Source organism: Somniosus microcephalus, chromosome 4, assembly GCF_052327205.1.
Source record: "Somniosus microcephalus isolate GS21.2 chromosome 4, FLI_Smic_1.0, whole genome shotgun sequence".
Classification (NCBI taxonomy): domain Eukaryota; kingdom Metazoa; phylum Chordata; class Chondrichthyes; order Squaliformes; family Somniosidae; genus Somniosus; species Somniosus microcephalus.
In genome coordinates, this window is record NC_140990.1 from 313,064,636 (window position 1) to 313,087,599 (window position 22,964).

Sequence of the window (22,964 nt, forward strand, 5' to 3'; positions counted from 1 at the left end):
GTAAAGATTCAATGGCCAAGGAGATGCATGGTGGGTGGAAGGGGAAGAGCACGAGAGGCAGACAGACACCGAGACATTGGGCAAAGAGAGATCATCACGTAGAGATCCAAGGGACAGAGAGCCTTAGCAGAACAAAGGGAGATTGCGGGGGGGATCTGGAAGAGATGGAGTGAGGGACAGATTGCGGCAAAGAGGGGCTCGAACAACAGAGATTTCAGCACAAATGGAAAGAGTTGGGGGAGAAAGCCAACCAGAGAAGCAAGATCCAAGGCGCAGGCAGGGGGACACAGAGACAGTCCAGGACAACAGCACAGCAAGGAGACAGGGACAGAGCTACCAGGAGAAGCAGAGACAAACATCCAGAAGATATGGAGAGAGGCAGATCATGGTAACATGGAGAGAGAAATCAGACAAGGACACAGAATTCTTATGGACACTGAGACAAAGATCATCACAAACAGAAGCAGAGAAAGAAATAATGATCAGGAAGATTCATTGCAACAACAACATTTCCAAGAGAAAGCACATCTTCAAGGAAGAAAGAGACAGCCAGAGCTCTCAGCAACACAAACATTAGATGAGCAGAGGTCACTGTGATCTTCTAGTTATATTAAAAGTGGAGGCGAGGTAACGTTACGTGACTGTCTGCTATACATTAAAGTCTTCACAGAGAATCAATACCGGGGCCAGTACATTTTGCCTTCCGCTGAACCTTTATTAAATAAAAGACAAAAAAAACTTGTTTAAATACTTGGCACCACTAAAGGTGTTAACCAAATTAGGACCTGAAAAATCAGATACTGTATTGTGTTTTTTAAAAAGTGTGACTTCCTCAAGAATTGAGTTTAGGATCTGTAATGAAACACAGCCTGGGCCTGAATTAAAAAAAATAATAATCAGACTTCTGCATTTAAACAAAAGATTGAGGGATCGCTATTTTAAAAAGAAATCCGGCCTTTGGTTCACATATAAAACAATCTTGGGAACTGAAAGAAAATCTTGACATTGGCATTAAAAAATTGGGCTCACCGGACAGAGTATCATGAGACGCTCTGGCTAACCCTACTTTCACCTCCCATTATAGGTATCCTGGCTACACCCCCGCCCACCCCCACTATGCCACTTTTACACACTCCCTACTTAGGTAATTTTTCTTAACTGCTCCTCCAAGCCCTTCATACCTCCCCCACCCTGTTCTTCCCATCCCCGCCTCACATCTCCTCTTCTCCTCCACTCCTCACCTTACTGCTCCCTCCTCCTTCACCCCAGCACCTGGTCCATCTTTCCTCCCCTTCCCCCACCTTGGTCCAATTATCCCCCTACTTGACTCAAAGACAGCCCCCTGGCCTCAACTACCCAGGTACAACACCACGAGAAAGCAACTAGCTTATTCCAGCTTTGATACAGGAAGTTTAGCATTTGCAGCGTGTGTTTACACTAGTTAGCTGCTTATTGTCGTACAGGATTACGGTGAAAGTTATGAATGGGGCCCGGAGGCAGAGTAAAGCAGGTTACAAAGCCAGAGTAACTTATTTATAAGACAGCATTGAAATCGGCCCTACGGTCCAGTGTAACTCCCAATACTACAGAGAATAAAAGATGGTGTCTCACCTCTTCTCACCACGGTATTCAAACTTGACTCGAACATCATTCTAGAATTGAAGAAGTACATCAAGTGAATCACCTAGCACATACGCCATCAAGCAGTGTTAGAAATGAGAGCATTATAAATATTGAAAAGGAAAAACGATTCAGGGCCAACAAACCAGTGCCTTTTCCACAGGTCAACCTCTACCAAATACCCATCTTCTCGCCTTATCCCTCAATCCATTGTACCCCCAGAGTCACATCCAGGTTGTCCTTTGAATCCACTTTCATTGCCCACTTCAATGTTCTTCCCCACAACTCCTAACCCTTTGGATGAAGTCGTCCCATCAGAGTTTCTTCCTTCCTCACCATTTCCTGATATTTAACCTTCGAACCCGTCACCACGGTGAAAAATTTTGCCTGGATCGACTTGATGTCAGTTCCCTCCATAATCTTGGAAACTCAATTAGCCTACCTGGAGTCGCACTTCCAAAGAGGAAAAGCCCAACCTTGGTAACCTTCCCTCATAACTGAGGAGGAAGGGTGTGCTCTGTACACGGTTGTGAAATCCCAACCACCACAGGGGTCATTTCTCCTTTTAGGAATAACCTTGGTTGCTCATCTCCACCACTTCTCAAAAAGGCCATTAATATCCTTTGCCAATGTTTTCTTCTGCCATCCTCTCAAGTGTTGATGCCTGGCTGAGCTACAGTACCACGGTACGTCCACACACCAGCATTCCCGGCAGAGATCACTGCATCTCCAACAGGAACAGCACCAACAGCAACCCTGGCTGAAATTTCCCTTTCTAGCCGAGGACCAAGTGCAACAGCCCCACCGGTAGCCACGGGCCAACACTGGCGAACTCGGGAACCTAACCAGAGACCTGCTTCCGTATTCCGTGTGTGCTGTGAGGAGGATGCCGAGAAACTACAGGATGATTTGGACAGGTTGGGCGATTGGGCAGAAGCATGGCAGATGCAATATAACGTGGATAAATGCAAGGTTATCCACTTTGGTGGCAAAAACAGGAAGGCAGATTATTATCTGAATGGCAATAGATTGGGAGAAGGGGAAGTGCAACGAGACCTGGGTGTCCTTGTGCATCAGTCGCTGAAAGTAAGCATGCAGGTGCAGCAGGCGGTTAAGAAGGCAAATGATATGTTGGCCTTCGTAGCGAGAGGGTTTGAGTACAGGAACAAGGATGTCTTGCTGCAGTTGTACAGGGCCTTGGTGAGACCACACCTTGAGTATTGTGTGCAGTTTTGGTCGCCTTATCTGAGGAAGGATGTTCTTGCCATGGAAGGAGTTCAGCGAAGATTCACCAGGCTGATACCTGGGATGGCAGGAATGAAGTATGAGGAGAGATTGGGTCGATTTTTTAATTTTTTTTACTCATTGATGGGACGTGGGCGTCGCTGGCTCGGCCTGCATTTAGTGCCCATCCCTAATTGCCCTTGAGAAAATGGTGGTGAGCCGCCTTCTTGAACCGCTGCAGTCCATATGGTGTAGGTACGCCCACAATGCTGTTAGGAAGGGAGTTCCAGGATTTTGGCCCAGTGACAGTGAAGGAACGGCGATACAGGTCCAAGTCAGGATGGTGTGTGGCTTGGAGGGGAACTTGTAGGTGGATAGTGGGGGATTCAGCGATGGTAATGCCATTGAATGTCAAGGGGAGATGGTTAGAGTCTCGCTTGTTGGAGATGGTCATTGCCTGGCACTTGTGTGGTGCAAATGTTACTTGCCACTTGTCAGCCCAAGTCTGAATGTTGTCCAGGTCTTGCTGCATATGGACACGGACTGCGTCAGTATCTGACGAGTCTCGAATGGTGCTGAACAGTGTGCAATCATCAGCGAACATCCCCACTTCTGACCTTATGATGGAGGGAAGGTCACTGATGAAACAGCTGAAGATGGTTGGGCCTAGGACACTACCCTGAGGAACTCCTGCAGTGATGTCATGTGATTGAGATGAATGACCGCCAACAACCACAGCCAACTTCCTTTGTGCTAGGTATGATTCCAACCAATGGAGAGTTTTCCCCTTGATTCCCATTGACTTCAGTTTTGCTAGGGCTCCTTGATGCCACACTCGATCAAATGCTGCCTTGATGGCAAGGGCACTCACTCTCACCTCACCTCTTGAGTTCAGCTCTTTTGTCCATGTTTGGACCAAGGCTGTAATGAGGTCAGGAGCTGAGTGGCCCTGGCGTCACCCAAACTGGGCATCAGTTAGCAGGTTATTGCTGAGTAAGTGCCGCTTGATAGCACTGTCGGCGACACCTTCCATCACTTTGCTGATGATTGAGAGTAGACTGATGGGACGGTAATTGGCCGGGTCAGATTTGTCCTGCTTTTTGTAGACAGGACATACTTGGGCAATTTTCCACATTGCCGGGTAGATGTCAGTGTTGTAGCTGGGGCTTATACTCGCTGGAGTTTAGAAGAATGAGAGGGGATCTCATTGAAACTTATAAAATTCTAACAGGGCTAGACAGACTAGATGCAGGAAGGATGTTCCCGATGGTTGGGGAGTCCAGAACCAGGGGTCACAGTCTAAAGATAAGGGGTAAGCCATTTAGGACAGAAATGAGGAGGAATGTCTTCACCCAGAGAGTGGTGAACCTGTGGAATTCTCTACCACAGAAGGCAGTAGAGGCCAATTCATTAAATATATTCAAGAAGGAGTTGGATATATTTCTTAAGGCTAAAGGGATCAAGGGATATGGGGAGAAAGCAGGGACAGGGTACTGAATTTGGATGATCAGCCATGATCGCATTGAATGGCGGAGCAGGCTCGAGGGGCCGAATGGCCTACTCCTGCTCCTATCTTCTTTTTGTTTATGTTTCACTGGAGTAACTTAGTGAGGCTGTTAACGCCCTATCTCTGTAACCTCCTCCAGCCGTACAACCCTCCAAGATCTCTGCGCTCCTCCAATTCTGGCCTCTTGCGCATCCCCGTTCACTCCACCATTGGCAGCCGTGCCTTCAGCTGCCGGGGCCCTAAGCTCTGGAATTCCCTCCCTAAACCTCTCTGCCTCTCTCTCCTCCTTTAAGATGCTCCTTAAAAACAACCTCTTTGGCCAAGCTTTTGGTCACCTGTCCTAATATCTCATTATATGGCTCGGTGTCAAATTTTGTTCGATAACGCTCCTGTGAAGCCCCTTGGAACATTTTACTGTGTTAAAGGCACTATATAAATGCTAGTTGTTTGTGTTGTTGAGCCATTGTTGGGGGGGTGGGGGGACCTAGGAGTAGGTACCTCTCCAGGGCGAGGCTGAGGCACATTGTCGTTGCAGGGTAGAAAGGTTTGGTGCATACATTGTTCACTTTACTTAGTAGCCCTTTAAATGCCCGATCTGGACACTGGCTGCCCGGGATGGAAGTGTGGGCCATTCCCCCAACACGTGTGTCCCTCACTCCAATGAGGACAAAAATTATGACGTCAATTTAAAATGAAGACATAACCATCACAGATTTTAACTAAATGGGATATAAAATTAGTTTTCTCTGATTTCCACTGGGAATATCCTAATCACTCGTTTGTTCTTTACTAAATTCCAATGAAGTTTTAATCATGATGAAACCTACCCTGCAATATCTATTTTCAGCTCTGATATGTACGAGCTTCAGGATAATCAGTCACGATTGCGCTGCTTGCAATACTTAACCTACCATAGGTGGAGAAAGTACAAACTCTTATAGCTTAGGATATCAGTAAAGTCTAAAGGTCAGGAACGTGAAGGTTTCATATCTCCGCTCGAATGATGCAAACAGACAGCTGTACTGTTCTGCTTCCAGTGTATTGTGGCTTTAGATCAAGGGAGTGCAACGCATGTTGCATGTATCGATTTTGATAAGGTGCCACAAAGCGAATTGTTAGGAAAATTAAAGCAAGTGATATTATAGGAAATGCAAATGGATGGAGAGAGAAATAATGGCTAATGGACAGAAAGCAAACAGTTTCAGATTGGCCGGATGTGGGTAGTGGTGTGCTCCAGACATCAGGGCTGCTACCTCTTGTTTTACATTTATATAATAATGGATATAGACTTTGGCACTAGGAACTTAGGAACAGAAGGAGGCCAATCGGCCCCTCGAGCCGGTTACACAGGAACAGGAGGAGGCCATTCTGCCCCTCGAGCCTGTTACACAGGAACAGGAGGAGGCCATTCAGCCCCTCGAGCCTGTTACACAGGAACAGGAGGAGGCCATTCAGCCCCTCGAGCCTGTTACACAGGAACAGGAGGAGGCCATTCAGCCCCCTCGAGCTTGTTACACAGAACAGGAGGAGGCCATTCAGCCCCTCGAGGCTGTTACACAGGAACAGGAGGAGGCCATTCAGCCCCTCGAGCCTGTTACACAGGAACAGGAGGAGGCCATTCAGCCCCTCGAGCTTGTTACACAGGAACAGGAGGAGGCCATTCAGCCCCTCGAGCTTGTTACACAGGAACAGGAGGAGGCCATTCAGCCCCTCGAGCTTGTTACACAGGAACAGGAGGAGGCCATTCAGCCCCTCGAGCCTGTTACACAGGAACAGGAGGAGGCCATTCAGCCCCTTGAGCCTGTTACACAGAACAGGAGGAGGCCATTCTGCCCCTTGAGCCTGTTACACAGGAACAGGAGGAGGCCATTCAGCCCTCGAGCCTGTTACACAGGAACAGGAGGAGGCCATTCTGACCCTCGAGCCTGTTGCATAGCAACAGGAGGAGGCCAGTCAGACCCTCCAGCCTGTTGCATAGGAATAGGAGGAGGCCAGTCAGACCCTCCAGCCTGTTGCATAGGAACAGGAGGAGGCCATTCTGCCCCTCGAGCCGGTTACATAGGAACGATGATATTGCCAAATTAGGGGCCATGGCAAACTATGCAGGTACAACAAGTGATTAGGAAAGCTAATAGAATGTAATTGTTTATTGCAAGGGGAATTGAATACAAAAGTAGGGAGGTTATGCTTCAGTTATACAGGGCATTGGTGAGACCACATCTGGAGTACTGTGTACAGTATTGGTCTCCTTATTTAAGGAAGGATGTACAGTAAATGCGTTGGAAGCAGTTCAGAGAAGGTTTACTAGACTAATACCTGGAATGGGTGGCTTGTCTTATGAAGAAAGGTTGGACAGGCTAGGCTTGTAACCGCTGGAGTTTAGAAGAGTAAGAGGTGACTTGATTGAAACATATAAGATCCTGAGGGGTCTGGACAGGGCGGATGTGGAGAGGATGTTTCCTCTTGTGGGAGAATCTAGAACTAGGGGTCACTGTTTAAAAATAAGGGGTCGCCCATTTAAGCCAGAGATGAGGAGAAATTTTTTCTCACAGAGGGTCGTGAGTCTTTGGAACTCTCTTCCTCAGAAGGCGGTGGAAGCGGAGTCTTTGAATATTTTTAAGGCAGAGGTAGATAGATTCTTGGTAAGCAAGGGGGTGAAAGGTTATTGGGGGTAGGTGGGAATGTGGAGTAATCAGATCAGCCATGATCTTATTGAATGGTGGAGCAGGCTCGAAGGGCCGAATGGCCGACTCCTGCTCCTAATTCGTATGTTCGTATGAATGAACAATCACAGAATCATTGAATGGTTACAGCACAGAAGGAGGTCATTCAGCCCGTCGAGCCCGTGCCGGCTCTCTGCAAGAGCACTTCAGCTAGTCCCACTCCCACGCTCTTTCCCCGTAGCCCAGCACATTCTTTTCCTTCAGGTACTTATCCAATTCCCTTTTGAAAGCCACGATTGAATCTGCCTCCACCACCCAGATCCTAACCAGTCGCTGCGTAAAAATTTTTTCCTCATGTCGCCTTTGGTTCTTCTGCCAATCACCTTAAATCTGTGTCCTCTGGTTCTCGACCCTTCCGCCAATGGGAACAGTTTCTCTCTATCTACTCTGAATGGACCCTGCATGATTTTGAGCACCTCTATCAAATCTCCTCTCAATCTTCTCTGCTCTAAGGAGAACAACCCCAGCTTCTCCAGTCTCTCCCTGTAACTGAAGTCCCTCATCCCTGGAACCATTCTCGTAAATCTTTTCTGCACCCTCTCTAAGGCCTTCACATCCTTCCTAAAGTGCGGTGCCCAGAATTGGACACAATACTCCAGTTGAGGCCGAACCAGTGCTTTATAAAGGTTCATCATAACTTCCTTGTTTTTGTGCTCTATGCCCCTATTTATGAAGCCCAAGATCCCGTATGCTTTTTTAATCGCTTTCTCAACCTGCCCTGCCACCTTCAACGATTTGTTCTCTCTTTGTTCATGCACCTACTTCAGGATTGTACCCTTTAGTTTATATTGCCTCTCCTCATTCTTCCTACCAAAATCTATCACTTTGCACTTTTCTGCGTTAAATTTCATCTGCCACGTGTCCGCCCATTCCACCAGCCTGTCTATGTCCTCTTGAAGTCGAACACTATCCTCCTCACTGTTCACTAAACTTCCAAGTTTTGTGTCATCTGCAAATTTTGAAATTCTGCCCTGTACACCCAAGTCTAAGTCATTACTATATATCAAGAAAAGCAGTGGTCCTAGTACCGACCCCTGGGGAACACCACTGTGTACCTTCCTCCAGTCCAAAAAAAAAACGTTCACCACTACTCTCTGTTTCCTGTCACTTAGCCAATTTCGTATCCATGCTGCCACTGTCACTGTTATTCCATGGGCTTCAACTTTGCTGACAAGCCTATTATGTGGCACTTTATCAAACGCCTTTTGGAAGTCCATGTACACTACGTCAACCGCATTGCCCTCATCAACCCTCTCTGTTCCCTCATCAAAAAACTCGATCAAGTTAGTTAAACATGATTTGCTTGCTTTCCTTAATTAATCCACACTTCTCCAAGTGGCTGCTAATTTTGTCCTGGATTATTGTTTCTAAAAATTTCCACAATGCATGAGATTGCAGGACTTAATGGTTGTGGAACAGGTTCGAGGGGCTACGATTCTCCTATGATTGGGCAGTTAGATGGCAGATACAGTTTAATGCAGAGAAATGTCTGTCATTACTTTTTGGGGGAAATAATTAACAGTAATTAACAGGGACTATACCCTAAACAGTAAGACTGCTAAAGGCAGTGAAACAGTTAGATATAGGGGTACAGATACGCAGATCCCTAAAAGGGGGACACAGATGCAAAAGGCCAATAAAGAGTTAAATGGGATCCTGGGTTTTTATACATAGGGGCATTGAATATAAAAGCAAGGAAGTGGTGTGGAAGGTGCACAAGGCATTGGGTGATGTATTGCACGCAGTTAATTATAGGAAGGACATTAGAACCATGGACATCATAAAGGGAGAGGTTAGAGTCACGAAAGAGAACATGAAAATTTAAGCCATTTCCACTGCAACAGCTAAGGCTACAGGGGAACTCTGCAACATTACTCTGAATATACAGCACAGAAACAGGCCATTCGGCCCAACAGGTCCATGCCGGTGTTAATGCTCCTCACGAGCCTCCTCCCACTCGACTTCATTTCACCCTATCAGCATATCCTTCTATTCCTTTCTCCCCCGTGTGTTTATCTAGCTTCCCCTTAAATGCATCTATGCTATTCACCTGAACCACTCCCTGTGGTAGCGAGTTCCACATTCTCACCACTCTCCAGGTAAAGAAGTTTCTGCTGATGTCCTTATTGGTTTTATTAGTGACTGTCTTATATTTATGGCCTCTGGTTTTTGAATCCCCCCACAAGTGGAGACATTACGGTGAAGAGCTGATAGCTACAGGCCTGTCACTGACAGTGGGAGCAACGTGAAGTGATTCATTAACAGGTACGGTACAAGAATATTAGACAAGCTTGTGAGTACTGCGCTCTGCTTCACACATACCTGATTACTGGACGACGAGGTCTTGGGTTTCCCTGCATCGTGCGATGATAGGAGAGGTCGACTCGCCATGTGGAGCACAGCCAGATCTTGCATGATGGAGTGAAGAGCTTGCTGCTCATCTACAAAAAAAACAAATCGGATTTCAAAATAGTGAAAGTCACCTTCACTGCTATCACCGCCTCTTGAGCAGATTCACATTGTGTGTTTTACTGGCCGTCCCTCGAGTGTGAAGTTGTCCTGGGTGAATTTCCTACCTAGTCTTGATCTGTCAATTGAAAAACAACGTCTTCTAGTTTCTGAACACTTTGACAGCGTGAACCAATTCTCCAGATCACCTTCCCCTTCATCTATGTATTAAAATCAGTACGATCTGTCAGCTTTCAATTCAAAAGCCCGACGTCAACAGTGAGCCTATGAGTTTCTCAAAGAGAATCGTGTCCATGTCTGATGGTGCTTGTCCTGTTAGTAATGTGACAGCCCATGTCAGCCGGGTCGTTTGAGAAGAGTTTGAGGTCTGCCTGCAGTTGCACACTCTGACCACTGGGTGACACTGCAACTCACCACATTCTTCATCTTGGCTCCAAATCGCCGCCATCTTAAATTTCTAGTAAGCAAGACAAGGGCTTTCCTTTTCTCACTTTAGGCTATCTGGGGCCACTACTTCCAGCCCTGGCCTGGCTCTACTAGATCCTCCTCCTTTCCAACAAAAGATCACCCCTCTTTGCTGAGAAACAAATAGGAACAAGCACTCGACTCACCCATACTGGCAGCAAGCTGGCCAATTGGACTTTTAACGGACGGGTGATCCTCCCATCAATAGTCTGGGTTTTACCTGAAACATAAAATGAAAAAAAATAACCTGGCTGTTTTAGTTTTGCATTCAAGCGTATCAAACAGCACGATAAGTCTTCGGTCCCTGCCACAAATTCCATTCCCTAGCCATCGATTCCATCCCTCTCCCTGGTAACTGTCTGAGGCTGAACCAGACTGTTCGCAACCTCGGGGTCCTATCTGACCCAGAACTGAGTTTCCGCCCACATAACCTCTCTTATCACCTTGCACTTCTGTAACATCGCCCGACATGACCCCTGCCTCAGTTCATCTGCTGCTGAAACCCTCATCCATGCCTTTGTTACCTCCAGACTCGACTATTCCAACGTTCTCCTGGCCGGCCTCCCATCTTCCACCCTCTGTAAACTTCAGCTCATCCAAAACTCTGCTGCCCCCGTGTCCTAACTCGCACCCAGTCCCGTTCACCCATCACCCCTGTGCTCACTGCCCCGTGTCCTAACTCGCACCCAGTCCCGTTCACCCATCACTCCCTGTGCTCACTGCCCCGTGTCCTAACTTGCACCCAGTCCCGTTCACCCATCACCCTTGTGCTCACTGCCCCGTGTCCTAACTCGCACCGAGTCCCGTTCACCCATCACCCCTGTGCTCACTGCCCCGTGTCCTAACTCGCACCCTGTCCCACTCACCCATCACCCCTGGGCTCACTGCCCCGTGTCCTAACTCACACCAAGTCCCGTTCACCCATCACCCCCTGTGCTCACTGCCCCGTGTCCTAACTCACACCAAGTCCCGTTCACCCATCACTCCCTGTGCTCACTGCCCCGTGTCCTAACTCACTCTGAGTCCCGCTCACCCATCAACCCTGTGCTCACTGCCCCGTGTCCTAACTCGCACCGAGTCCCGTTCACCCATCACCCCTGTGCTCACTGCCCCGTGTCCTAACTCGCACCGAGTCCCGTTCACCCATCACCCCTGTGCTCACTGCCCCGTGTCCTAACTCGCACCCTGTCCCACTCACCCATCACCCCTGGGCTCACTGCCCCGTGTCCTAACTCACACCAAGTCCCGTTCACCCATCACCCCCTGTGCTCACTGCCCCGTGTCCTAACTCACACCAAGTCCCGTTCACCCATCACTCCCTGTGCTCACTGCCCCGTGTCCTAACTCACTCTGAGTCCCGCTCACCCATCAACCCTGTGCTCACTGCCCCGTGTCCTAACTCGCACCGAGTCCCGTTCACCCATCACCCCTGTGCTCACTGCCCCGTGTCCTAACTCGCACCGAGTCCCGTTCACCCATCACCCCAGTGCTCACTGCCCCGTGTCCTAACTCGCACCGAGTCCCGTTCACCCATCACCCCTGTGCTCACTGCTCCGTGTCCTAACTCGCACCGAGTCCCGTTCACCCATCACCCGTGCTCACTGCCCCGTGTCCTAATTCACACCAAATCCCGCTCACTCATCACCCCTGTGCTCACTGCCCCGTGTCCTAACTCGCACCAAGTCCCTTTCACCCATCACCCCTGTGCTCACTGCCCCGTGTCCTAATTCACACCAAATCCCGCTCACCCATCACCCCTGTGCTCACTGCCCCGTGTCCTAACTCGCACCAAGTCCCGTTCACCCATCGCCCCTGTGCTCACTGCCCCGTGTCCTAACTCGCACCGAGTCCCATTCACCCATCACCCCTGTGCTCACTGCCCCGTGTCCTAACTCGCACCGAGTCCCGTTCACCCATCACCCCCATGCTCACTGCCCCGTGTGCTAACTCGCACCGAGTCCCGTTCACCCATCACCCCCGTGCTCACTGCCCTGTGTCCTAACTCGCACCGAGTCCCGTTCACCCATCACCCCTGTGCTCACTGCCCCGTGTCCTAACTCGCACCAAGTCCCGTTCACCCATCACCCCGTGCTCACTGCCCCGTGTCCTAACTCACACCAAGTCCCGTTCACCCATCACCCCCTGTGCTCACTGCCCCGTGTCCTAACTCGCACCGAGTCCCGTTCACCCATCACCCCTGTGCTCACTGCCCCGTGTGCTAACTCGCACCGAGTCCCGTTCACCCATCACCCCCGTGCTCACTGCCCTGTGTCCTAACTCGCACCGAGTCCCGTTCACCCATCACCCCTGTGCTCACTGCCCCGTGTCCTAACTCGCACCAAGTCCCGCTCACCCATCAACCCTGTGCTCACTGCCCCGTGTCCTAACTCGCACCGAGTCCCGTTCACCCATCACCCCTGTGCTCACTGCCCCGTGTCCTAACTCGCACCGAGTCCCGTTCACCCATCACCCCTGTGCTCACTGCCCCGTGTCCTAACTCGCACCCTGTCCCACTCACCCATCACCCCTGGGCTCACTGCCCCGTGTCCTAACTCACACCAAGTCCCGTTCACCCATCACCCCCTGTGCTCACTGCCCCGTGTCCTAACTCACACCAAGTCCCGTTCACCCATCACTCCCTGTGCTCACTGCCCCGTGTCCTAACTCACTCTGAGTCCCGCTCACCCATCAACCCTGTGCTCACTGCCCCGTGTCCTAACTCGCACCGAGTCCCGTTCACCCATCACCCCAGTGCTCACTGCCCCGTGTCCTAACTCGCACCGAGTCCCGTTCACCCATCACCCCTGTGCTCACTGCTCCGTGTCCTAACTCGCACCGAGTCCCGTTCACCCATCACCCGTGCTCACTGCCCCGTGTCCTAATTCACACCAAATCCCGCTCACTCATCACCCCTGTGCTCACTGCCCCGTGTCCTAACTCGCACCAAGTCCCTTTCACCCATCACCCCTGTGCTCACTGCCCCGTGTCCTAATTCACACCAAATCCCGCTCACCCATCACCCCTGTGCTCACTGCCCCGTGTCCTAACTCGCACCAAGTCCCGTTCACCCATCGCCCCTGTGCTCACTGCCCCGTGTCCTAACTCGCACCCTGTCCCACTCACCCATCACCCCTGGGCTCACTGCCCCGTGTCCTAACTCACACCAAGTCCCGTTCACCCATCACCCCCTGTGCTCACTGCCCCGTGTCCTAACTCACACCAAGTCCCGTTCACCCATCACTCCCTGTGCTCACTGCCCCGTGTCCTAACTCACTCTGAGTCCCGCTCACCCATCAACCCTGTGCTCACTGCCCCGTGTCCTAACTCGCACCGAGTCCCGTTCACCCATCACCCCTGTGCTCACTGCTCCGTGTCCTAACTCGCACCGAGTCCCGTTCACCCATCACCCGTGCTCACTGCCCCGTGTCCTAATTCACACCAAATCCCGCTCACTCATCACCCCTGTGCTCACTGCCCCGTGTCCTAACTCGCACCAAGTCCCTTTCACCCATCACCCCTGTGCTCACTGCCCCGTGTCCTAATTCACACCAAATCCCGCTCACCCATCACCCCTGTGCTCACTGCCCCGTGTCCTAACTCGCACCAAGTCCCGTTCACCCATCGCCCCTGTGCTCACTGCCCCGTGTCCTAACTCGCACCGAGTCCCATTCACCCATCACCCCTGTGCTCACTGCCCCGTGTCCTAACTCGCACCGAGTCCCGTTCACCCATCACCCCCATGCTCACTGCCCCGTGTGCTAACTCGCACCGAGTCCCGTTCACCCATCACCCCCGTGCTCACTGCCCTGTGTCCTAACCCGCACCGAGTCCCGTTCACCCATCACCCCTGTGCTCACTGCCCCGTGTCCTAACTCGCACCAAGTCCCGTTCACCCATCACCCCGTGCTCACTGCCCCGTGTCCTAACTCGCAGCAAGTCCCGTTCACCCATCACCCCCGTGCTCACTGCCCCGTGTGCTAACTCGCACCGAGTCCCGTTCACCCATCACCCCTGTGCTCACTGCCCCGTGTCCTAACTCGCACCGAGTCCCGTTCACCCATCACCCCTGTGCTCACTGCCCCGTGTCCTAACTCGCACCGAGTCCCGTTCACCCATCACCCCTGTGCTCACTGCCCCGTGTCCTAACTCGCACCAAGTCCCATTCACCCATCACCCCTGTGCTCACTGCCCCGTGTCCTAACTCGCACCAAGTCCCGTTCACCCATCACCCCTGTGCTCACTGCCCCGTGTCCTAACTCGCACCCAGTCCCATTCACCCATCACCCCTGTGCTCACTGCCCCGTGTCCTAATTCACACCAAATCCCGCTCACCCATCACCCCTGTGCTCACTGCCCCGCGTCCTAACTCGCACCAAGTCCCGCTCACCCAGCACCCCTGTGCTCACTGCCCCGTGTCCTAACTCGCACCGAGTCCCGTTCACCCATCACCCCTGTGCTCACTGCCCCGTGTCCTAACTCGCACCGAGTCCCACTCACCCATCACCCCCTGTGCTCACTGCCCCGTGTCCTAACTCGCACCAAGTCCCGTTCACCCATCACCCCTGTGCTCACTGCCCCGTGTCCTAACTCGCGCCAAGTCCCGCTCACCCATCACCCCTGTGCTCACTGCTACGTGTCCTAACTCGCACCAAGTCCCGTTCACCCAGCACCCCTGTGCTCACTGCCCCGTGTCCTAACTCGCACCGAGTCCCGTTCACCCATCACCCCTGTGCTCACTGCCCCGTGTCCTAACTCACACCGAGTCCCGTTCACCCATCACCCGTGCTCACTGCCCGTGTCCTAACTCGCACCAAGTTCCGTTCACCCATCACCCCTCTGCTCACTGACCTACATTGGCTCCCCTTAGCGCGTATTAAACCCGACAACACTAATTGTAACCAACCGCAGCCGCAAGTTGAAGTGGCAACTAATAAACCAAATTGTTTTTTGGCAGCAACTCATTAACCAACTTCTTTTGCAGCAACTCATTAACCAATTTATGTCAAGGCGACTCAGAAACAACACCGAAATAACACTCCTGGTTCAACAACGCCACAAATTTAAAACTCTTATCCTTGTGTTCAAATCCCTCCACGGCCTCGCTCCCTCCCTAACCTCCTCCAGCCCTACAACCCTCCGAGAACGCTGCCCTCCTCATTACTGCACCGGGTGTGTCAGCCTAGAGTTTTGTGCTCGAGTCTCTGGAGTGGGACTTGAACACACAACCCTTGGACTCAGAGGCAAGAGTGCTGCCCACTGAGCCACTGGCAAACAACACAAGTCACTATTGTGGGTACTGCTCATCAGCATGGCGAAAGGGCATTCAACAGAAGTGGCACCAGGCACCAATCAGAACCAAAATTATTTATGCAGAGTGGACCCAGAACCAAGGTGGCCCTCAGTTAACAGGCACTGGGTGTGCAGTAAAACAAATTGCTCATCGGCCAATAATGGTGTATTGAAGCTCAAGGAACAGCATCTCATCTATCGATTCGGCACTTTACAGCCTTCTGGACTCAACATTGAGTTCAACAATTTCAGACCATAACCTCGGCCCCTATCTTTTTTTTTCCTTTTTTTCTTTTTCTTTCTCTCACATGGCAGCTGTTGATGATTCTGCCATCGCCATTTACACCTCATCTAAAGTCCTCTTTTGTTTCTTAACTTGTCCCATTACCATCTCCTTTCACCGTGCACCATCATCCCTTTTGTCTTTTAATCTCTCCTGCCTTCCAGCCTATCACAGACCTTCCCTTTGTTCTTTCCTCCCCACCTCCCTGTCCCTGCCCCACACTTGTTTAAAAATCTGTTCCATCTCCAGCTTTTTCCAGTTCTGACGAAGGGTCATCGACCTGAAACGTTAACTCTGTTTCTCTCTCCACAGATGCTGCCTAGCCTGCTGAGTATTTCCAGCATTTGCTGTTGTTATTTTTGATTTCCAGCACCCGCAGTATTTTGTTATTGTAATGGTGAATTGAAGGGCATAGATAGGGTAGATAGAAAGGAACTTTTCCCCTACGTAGAGGGGTCAATAGCCAGGGGGCATAGTTTCAAGGTAAGGGGCAGGAGGTTTAGAGGGGATTTGAGGAAAACCTTTTTCACCCAGAGGGTGGTTGGAATCTGGAACTCACTGCCTGAAAGGGTGGTAGAGGCAGGAACCCTCACAACATTCAAGAAGCATTTAGGTGAGCACTTGAAACGCCATAGCATACAAGGCTATGGACCAAGTGCTGGAAAATGGGATTAGAAGAGACAGGGCTTGATGGCCGGCACAGACACGATGGGCCGAAGGGCCTCTTTCTGTGCTGTATAACTCTATGACTCTAACTTTTCATTTTGCAAGTCTTCATCGAGAACTAGATTAAAATGTTTTCTAAAACTTTTCCAGAACTTGTGTAAAAGAGCGGGCCTGCACAGGCTAGATCAATGAGCTTTTGGGGAAAATTCAAAGCTGTTGGCAACAGGGGAAAATCAAAGTATGGACCGGGAACAGGGCCTTATTTTATATTAGAAAAGAGATTTCCTGAAAATACATCGGTGTGAAGTTCCTGTGTGTCAAAACATTTCCTTCCCCACTCCTTTAGACCAGGCCTGAAATTTGACCCATCGGTACCGTCTAATGGATGAATTTTCATGCTCATTTTCGAGAAGCTATACATCTTAATTTTAAGTTTCACACGCTCGCCCAGCAATAGCTCTCTGCTAAAAGTCATCACTTAAGCGTACCCTTCTCACCAGAGCGCACCCACTCAATGCATCTTACAGATATGCAAATATATATTTTCCTTTTTAATATATCTTAAATAGTCTGCAACTGTGATCAATGATGCCAAGAGGCATCACTGAAGTGGAAATGAATGAAATAAAATAATGTGAAGCACACTTTTTCCCTCTAATCAATGGTTATAATTCGCCAATCTCACTACATTATACTTTTCAATGCAATATTGTGACAGACACACAACCTTAGAACAAAGTTTTGCAATAGTTATTTGCGTAACCAATGATGCAAGAGTCCCTCACAAGTTTCATCCTCAACATCATCATCCTGCTGTTCTGGCGGAGGGGTGGGGGAGGGGGTGGGGATGAAGAAGTGTCTACTCAGGATGTTCCGGCCATCGTGGTGTGCGGGGCAGGTTCGATTGGCCAGCTGGTCTTTTCCTGCCTGCTAATTTCGAATGTTCATCGTACCTAACTACTCATAAACCATCATCCTGACTTGCTTGATTGCCGCAGGTTTGTAAGTGGCGCAGCTCAGTGCATTTTCAACTGTTAGTAAGGCAAGGAAAAGCCAGGCATCTTGAGCAACAGTACTTTCATAAGAACATAAGAAATAGGAGCAGGAGTCGGCCATTTGGCCCTTCGAGCCTGCTCCGCCATTCAATAAGATCATGGCTGATCTTAAGAAAGAGCCTCAGATGCTGGGCACCTCATCCATCCAGTCAACTGCCAGACTTTCCTCACCACTGGTTCTCTCTCTCTCTACACCAGTCATGACCAACTGCATGTACACTGTCTGGGGAATTCGCAACACAGATTCCAGCCTGATGGTTGGCATCGAGACAGGGCTTCGTACAAGCATTCAGCACGAGACAGAAGCTGCTGCGAATCCACAACAGCCGTCTTGAAACAGAACGACCTGTAACTTAATGAACTGCCATTACCTGGCAATTAGCTCATTTTACTGGGATGTAAGGGGTTTAGCCCAGATTAACTGCCATCACCTGCCCCGATCAACCAAACCGCAGAACACCAGTGGGAGATACTTAAATAGGGGTTGGATAAAGTCCTCGTTTTAATAAATTTCCATTGGAAGTAAAGGGGATAGGTCAAAAGCTGGAGTAACATTGGAACACAGAAATATTTGGGAGACCACTGCGGTCCATCTGGCCGCTCGCAGTCTGGAGGAAATCTCATGTCCGATTATGCCTCTCGTAGACTTCTATCAAATTTTTCTCCAGGTTTTTATCTAACCCCTCAGGAATTTGTTTATTCCATCGGCTCTCATTGCCTCCCCGACAGTCTATTCCGTACATTCACCACCTTCTGCGTAAAGTGGTTAAATCTAACGGTCTTTGCCACGCTCCCCCTAAGTTTAAGTCTATGCCCCCTTGTTGTAGAACCTGTGACTATGTTAAACAGAATGACATTAACCTTTAGTACAACTATCAGGAAAGACTGAACCGGCTGGGGCTCCTTTCTCTAGAAAAGAGAAGGCTGAGGGGTGAACCTGATAAAGGTCTTTAAAATTATGAAGGGGTTCGATAGGATAGACGTAGAGAAGATGTTTCCAGTTGTGGGCGAGACCAGCACTAGGGGGTCGTAAATATAAGACAGTCACTAATAAATCCAATAAGGAATTCAGGAGAAACTTCTTTACCCAGAGAGTGGTGAGAATGTGGAACTCGTTACCGCAGGGAGTAGTTAATAGCAGAGATACATTCAAGGGGAAGCTAGATAAACACATGAGGGAGAAAAGAATAGAAGGATATGGTGATGAGGCGAGATGAAGAGGGGTGGGAGGAGGCTCGTGTGGAGCATAAACACCGGCACGGACCAGTTGGGCCGAATGGCCTGTTTCTGTGCTGTAAAATTCTGTCATTAGGATCTTGACAACTTCAATAGATCATTTGTGAGTCTTCCTTTCTCCAGTACAAATATTCCCAGTTTGTGCAGCCTCTCCCCTCTTAACTCCACTATCAATTTAGTTGCTCTTCACCCACCCTCTCCAATGTCTGGATGTCTGTCTCTTAATAGGGTAACCAGAAGGCTCCCAGCTGGAGCAAAAATTATATTGAATAAAAAAGGCAGATAATTCAGAAGAAAACTGTAAAAAATATTAATATCGGAGTGACTGTTGACAATTGGCTGCTGCGTTTCCGACATTACAACAGTGACTACACTTCAAAAGTACTTCATTGGCTGTAAAGCGCTTTGGGACGTCTTGAGGTCGTGAAAGGCGCTATAGAAATGCAAGTCTTTCTTTTTTTTTTACAGCTACATAGGTTAATGATCTCTGGGTATAGACATATAGATGAGATTGAAATCTGACAGAGATGTTCAAAATTATGAGGCGTTTTCATAGAATCTTAAAGCACAAAAAAGGCCATTCTGCCCATCGTGCCTGTGCCGGCTCTTTGAAAGAGCTCTCCAATTAGTGCCACTCCCCCCTGCTCTTTCCCCACAGCCCTGCAAATGTTTCCTTTTCAAGTATTTATCCAATTCCCTTTTGAAAGTTACTACTTTGATGAGGTAAATTGGGGGCGGGGGGGGGAAGTGTTTCTATTGGTTAGTGAATCACTAATAAATAGGTCATAGATTTAAGTTCACCACCAAAAATCACAAAAGGGAGAGGCTATGAGAATTATTTTTTTTGTTACACAGAGGGTTGTTAGAACACGGAATGCCTTACCAGAAACAGAGGTCGGAGCAGAATGCATAATAGCTTTTATAACAAATATTTGGAAAATAAAAATGCAAAAGGGAAAGGAGGGGGATGGGACGTGGTGGAGAGCTATTTCAATCAGCCAGGAAAGGCTCAATGGGACTCCTCTGTTGGAACATTCTATCATTTCTTCTTTTAAAAGAGTGCAACTAGTTAGAAAAGGTCATTAGGAGGCAAATGGTATTCTGGGTTTTATACATGGAGCACTGAAGCAGGAAAAGTCATGTTGAATTTGTACTTTTATATTTTTGGATACTAAGAGAATCGAGGGATACGGGGATCGGACGAGAAGGTGGAGTTGCGGTGGAAGATCAGCCATTATCTTATTGAATGGCGGAGCAGGCTCGAAGGGCCGAATGGCCGACTCCTATTTCTTATGTTTAATGGTTAGGCCACAGTTGGGTACAGAGTGGAGTCCTGCAGACCCCATTATAGGGAAGGTACGAGAACCATGGAAAGGGTATAGCTTCGATTCACTAAAATGATACCAGGAATGACAGGCCATAGTTAAAAAGGCTGAAAAATGTTGGGGCTTAAGAGGTTTTCAAAATTATAAAATGGTTTTGAACAAAAATAGTTTATAACTGGTCTACAAATCGGTAACAAGGGGCACAGACTCAGGATAAATCACCAGAAGAATGAAGAGAGAAATTCGAAGAAATGTTTTCATATGGGGAAGGACGTGAAGGCTTTGGAGAGAGTACAGATAGATTTACTGGAATGGTTCCAGGGATGAGGGATTAGTTATGTGGATGGACTGGAGAAGCTGGGTTGTTCTCCTTAGAGCAGAGAAGACTAAGAGGAGATTTGATAGAGGCGTTTAAAATCATGAGGGGTTTAGATACAGTAAATAAAGAGAAACTGTTTCCAGTGGCAGAAGGGCCGATAACCAGAGGACAGATTTAAGGTGATTGGCAAAAGAACCAGAGGCAATGTGAAGAAAAACATTTTTATGCAACGAGTGGTTAGGATTTGGAATGCGCTGCCTGATAAGGTGGATACAGATTCATTAGTAGCCTTCAAAAGAGAATTGGATAAATACTTGAAGGAGAAAAAATTGCAGGGATGTGGGGAAAGAGCAGGTGTGTGGGCCTAACTGGATTGCTCTTCGAAAGAGCCAGCGCAGACTCAATGGGCCGAATGGCCTCCTTCTCTGCTGTACTATTCTATAATTCTAACATGGACTGCTTTAACCACAAGGGGCTGTTGAGGCAGAGACTAGAACATCATTTAAAAAGAATAAAGAAGGATACGTAAAGAGCCAGCAAATGGGATTGTTGTGAATAGCTCCAGTTAAAGGCACAGGCACAATGGGCTAAGTGGCTTCCATTTGAAGGGATGACTGGAGATTCTCATACAACTGAAGTATGAAGTCCATCTCCAGTCCCAGCCGTTGGAAAATCTCTTGGTTAAGTCTCGTCAGATCTAAGGGTCATCAAAGCATCGATCCTTCCTCCGCCAGCAAAGATAGTTGTGTCACAACCAATAAATGCTTGAATAGCTACTAGCGATGTGAAAAGGTTTGCTCATTTTGTATTGACTACTTGTCAGGTGTTCTTTTCTGGTGTTTGACCCAGATTTTTGATGCACTTGAGAAGGGACCTTCGTATTGAAAGCTAGGCACAACAAGACGACGGGTGGCCACTGTTTCATCGCCAGATCAGGATGGATACGCTACATAGAAGAGGAATAGAGTACATACAGGACTACAGGGAGAAAGTGGGGCTGGGGGATTAGTTCTGGATTGCTCTAGCGAAGAGCTGCCACAGACACAAAGGACCTTTCTGTGCTGTAAGCCTTTATGAACACTATCTGCATTTCACCTCCAACATCTCACTGTTCCACACTCAGAAATCTTGCAACACGCATCTCCACAAGTGTCAAAAGAAAACCTTCCCACAGCTTTCTTGTGTGCTTTGGGTGTTTCCATTCGCCAGGCAAGAATTGGCGACACTCTCCCCATTGTTAGAGCTCGAGAGAAAGTTCTCCATTGTTGGAACCTTGTTCTTGAATCGTTTGCCTACTCCTGGCCCTGTTACACTTCCTGATATATTCTTCCCTTGGACATCAATCACATCATCTTCCTTCCATTAATTGATCCTTCATTTAGATACAGACATCATTGATTGGTGGATGGGGAAAAGTTCTTGGCCTCCTTTCAACTACTGTGCAACGCTCACGTCAATAATACACCCAGATGGCTCCGGAAATGACACTGCAGGGCAAATTCTTATTTTTAGCAATTCTGGGTCACGTGCTTGTTTTCCTCAAGAGATCTGCTTAACATAGGCAGAAGATCCAGTGGATGTACCAACACTTACCTCAGTGGCAAGTTTCTGTTTTGTGTATTCTTGTGTCCTGTTCGATCCCGAGCCAAGTTTTAAACCCCTTATCATCTCCATCACCATCCCCACAACATTATCTGCCTCTGCATTTACCTCAGCCTCTCGGCCACTGAAACTTTTACACGCCAACATTTTACTTGCTGGCCTCCCATTCTCCACAACATACTTGCTTCAGCCTATCTCTGCGATTTTCTCCAGCCGTATGCTTTTCCCAAATGCTCTGGTCCTCTAACTCCAGCCTTTTGTGCATCTCCTCACCCTTCACCCCCTCCGCCCCCCACCGCTGGTCATAAAGCCTTTAGCTGCCTCAATCCTACTCTTTGGAAGTCCATCCATAAGTCTCTGCCTCGCTCCACCTTCAAAAACATCAAAACCCGTCTCTAACCAAACCTTGTCACTCCTCCTAATCTTGTTCTTCCTGCTCAGTTGCTATTTGCCATAAAAAATAAAAAGACTTGCATTTCTATAGCGCCTTTCACGACCTCAGGACGCCCCAAAGCGCTTTACAGCCAATGAAGTACTGTTGGAATGTAAGATATGCCCATTTGTGACATTTCTTTACATTAAAGGTGCTGTACAAATCCATCACCATACTGGATGATAATCTTATTCAAACATAGCCTGATCACCCTCTCAAATGACCTCTGTCACCTTCTCCGCAAGTCTTTTTATCTCGTTGAAGATGAAGGTTTTAACATTGTCGTGGAACTGTTGAACATGTGATTTAAAAAAAATCAAACTGTAGATTTAAGTCTTGATTACACCGAGTGGATTGTTTAATGTGTGTGGTCAAAAATGTTGAAACGAGGAGTGAAGAATGCCACGAACAATAGAACTGGGGAATTCACTGAAAAGATCTTTTGCTTTTCTTTGAAGATTTTAAGAACTGCAACTCAGACGCAGTAAATAAAACTCGTGAAAAAAAAACCCAGCGGAACCACTATGAAAAAATAACTCTCGAAAAAAAGAAAACCACATACACACGGGCTGCTTGCAAATTGCTGGGCTTTTTATCTGGTTTTTCACCTCTCCCGAGAGATCGCATGGTTTCAGGTGGGGTGGAGTGTGGATATACTGTGATACACGAGGTATCACAACTGTGTGGGACAGGCTGCATGGGCCAGAGGGTCTTTACCCGTCCGCCACAGTTCGCGTGCTGTACCCTG

The 22,964-nt window shown here is 48.7% G+C and overlaps 1 protein-coding gene across 1 annotated transcript in view; it reads right to left on the reverse strand.

Moving 5' to 3' along the window:
* map3k2 (mitogen-activated protein kinase kinase kinase 2) overlaps positions 1-22,964 on the reverse strand; it is a 129,046-nt gene that overhangs the window by 66,886 nt on the left and 39,196 nt on the right. Inside the window, exons 2-4 of the mRNA XM_085986739.1 lie at positions 10,155-10,228; positions 9,397-9,515; positions 1,612-1,652 (exon numbers count right to left, since the gene is read on the reverse strand). Of these exons, the coding sequence (XP_085842865.1) occupies positions 1,612-1,652; positions 9,397-9,515; positions 10,155-10,158 (164 nt within the window). The 5' untranslated portion in view covers positions 10,159-10,228. The remainder of the gene's footprint in view (positions 1-1,611; positions 1,653-9,396; positions 9,516-10,154; positions 10,229-22,964) is intronic.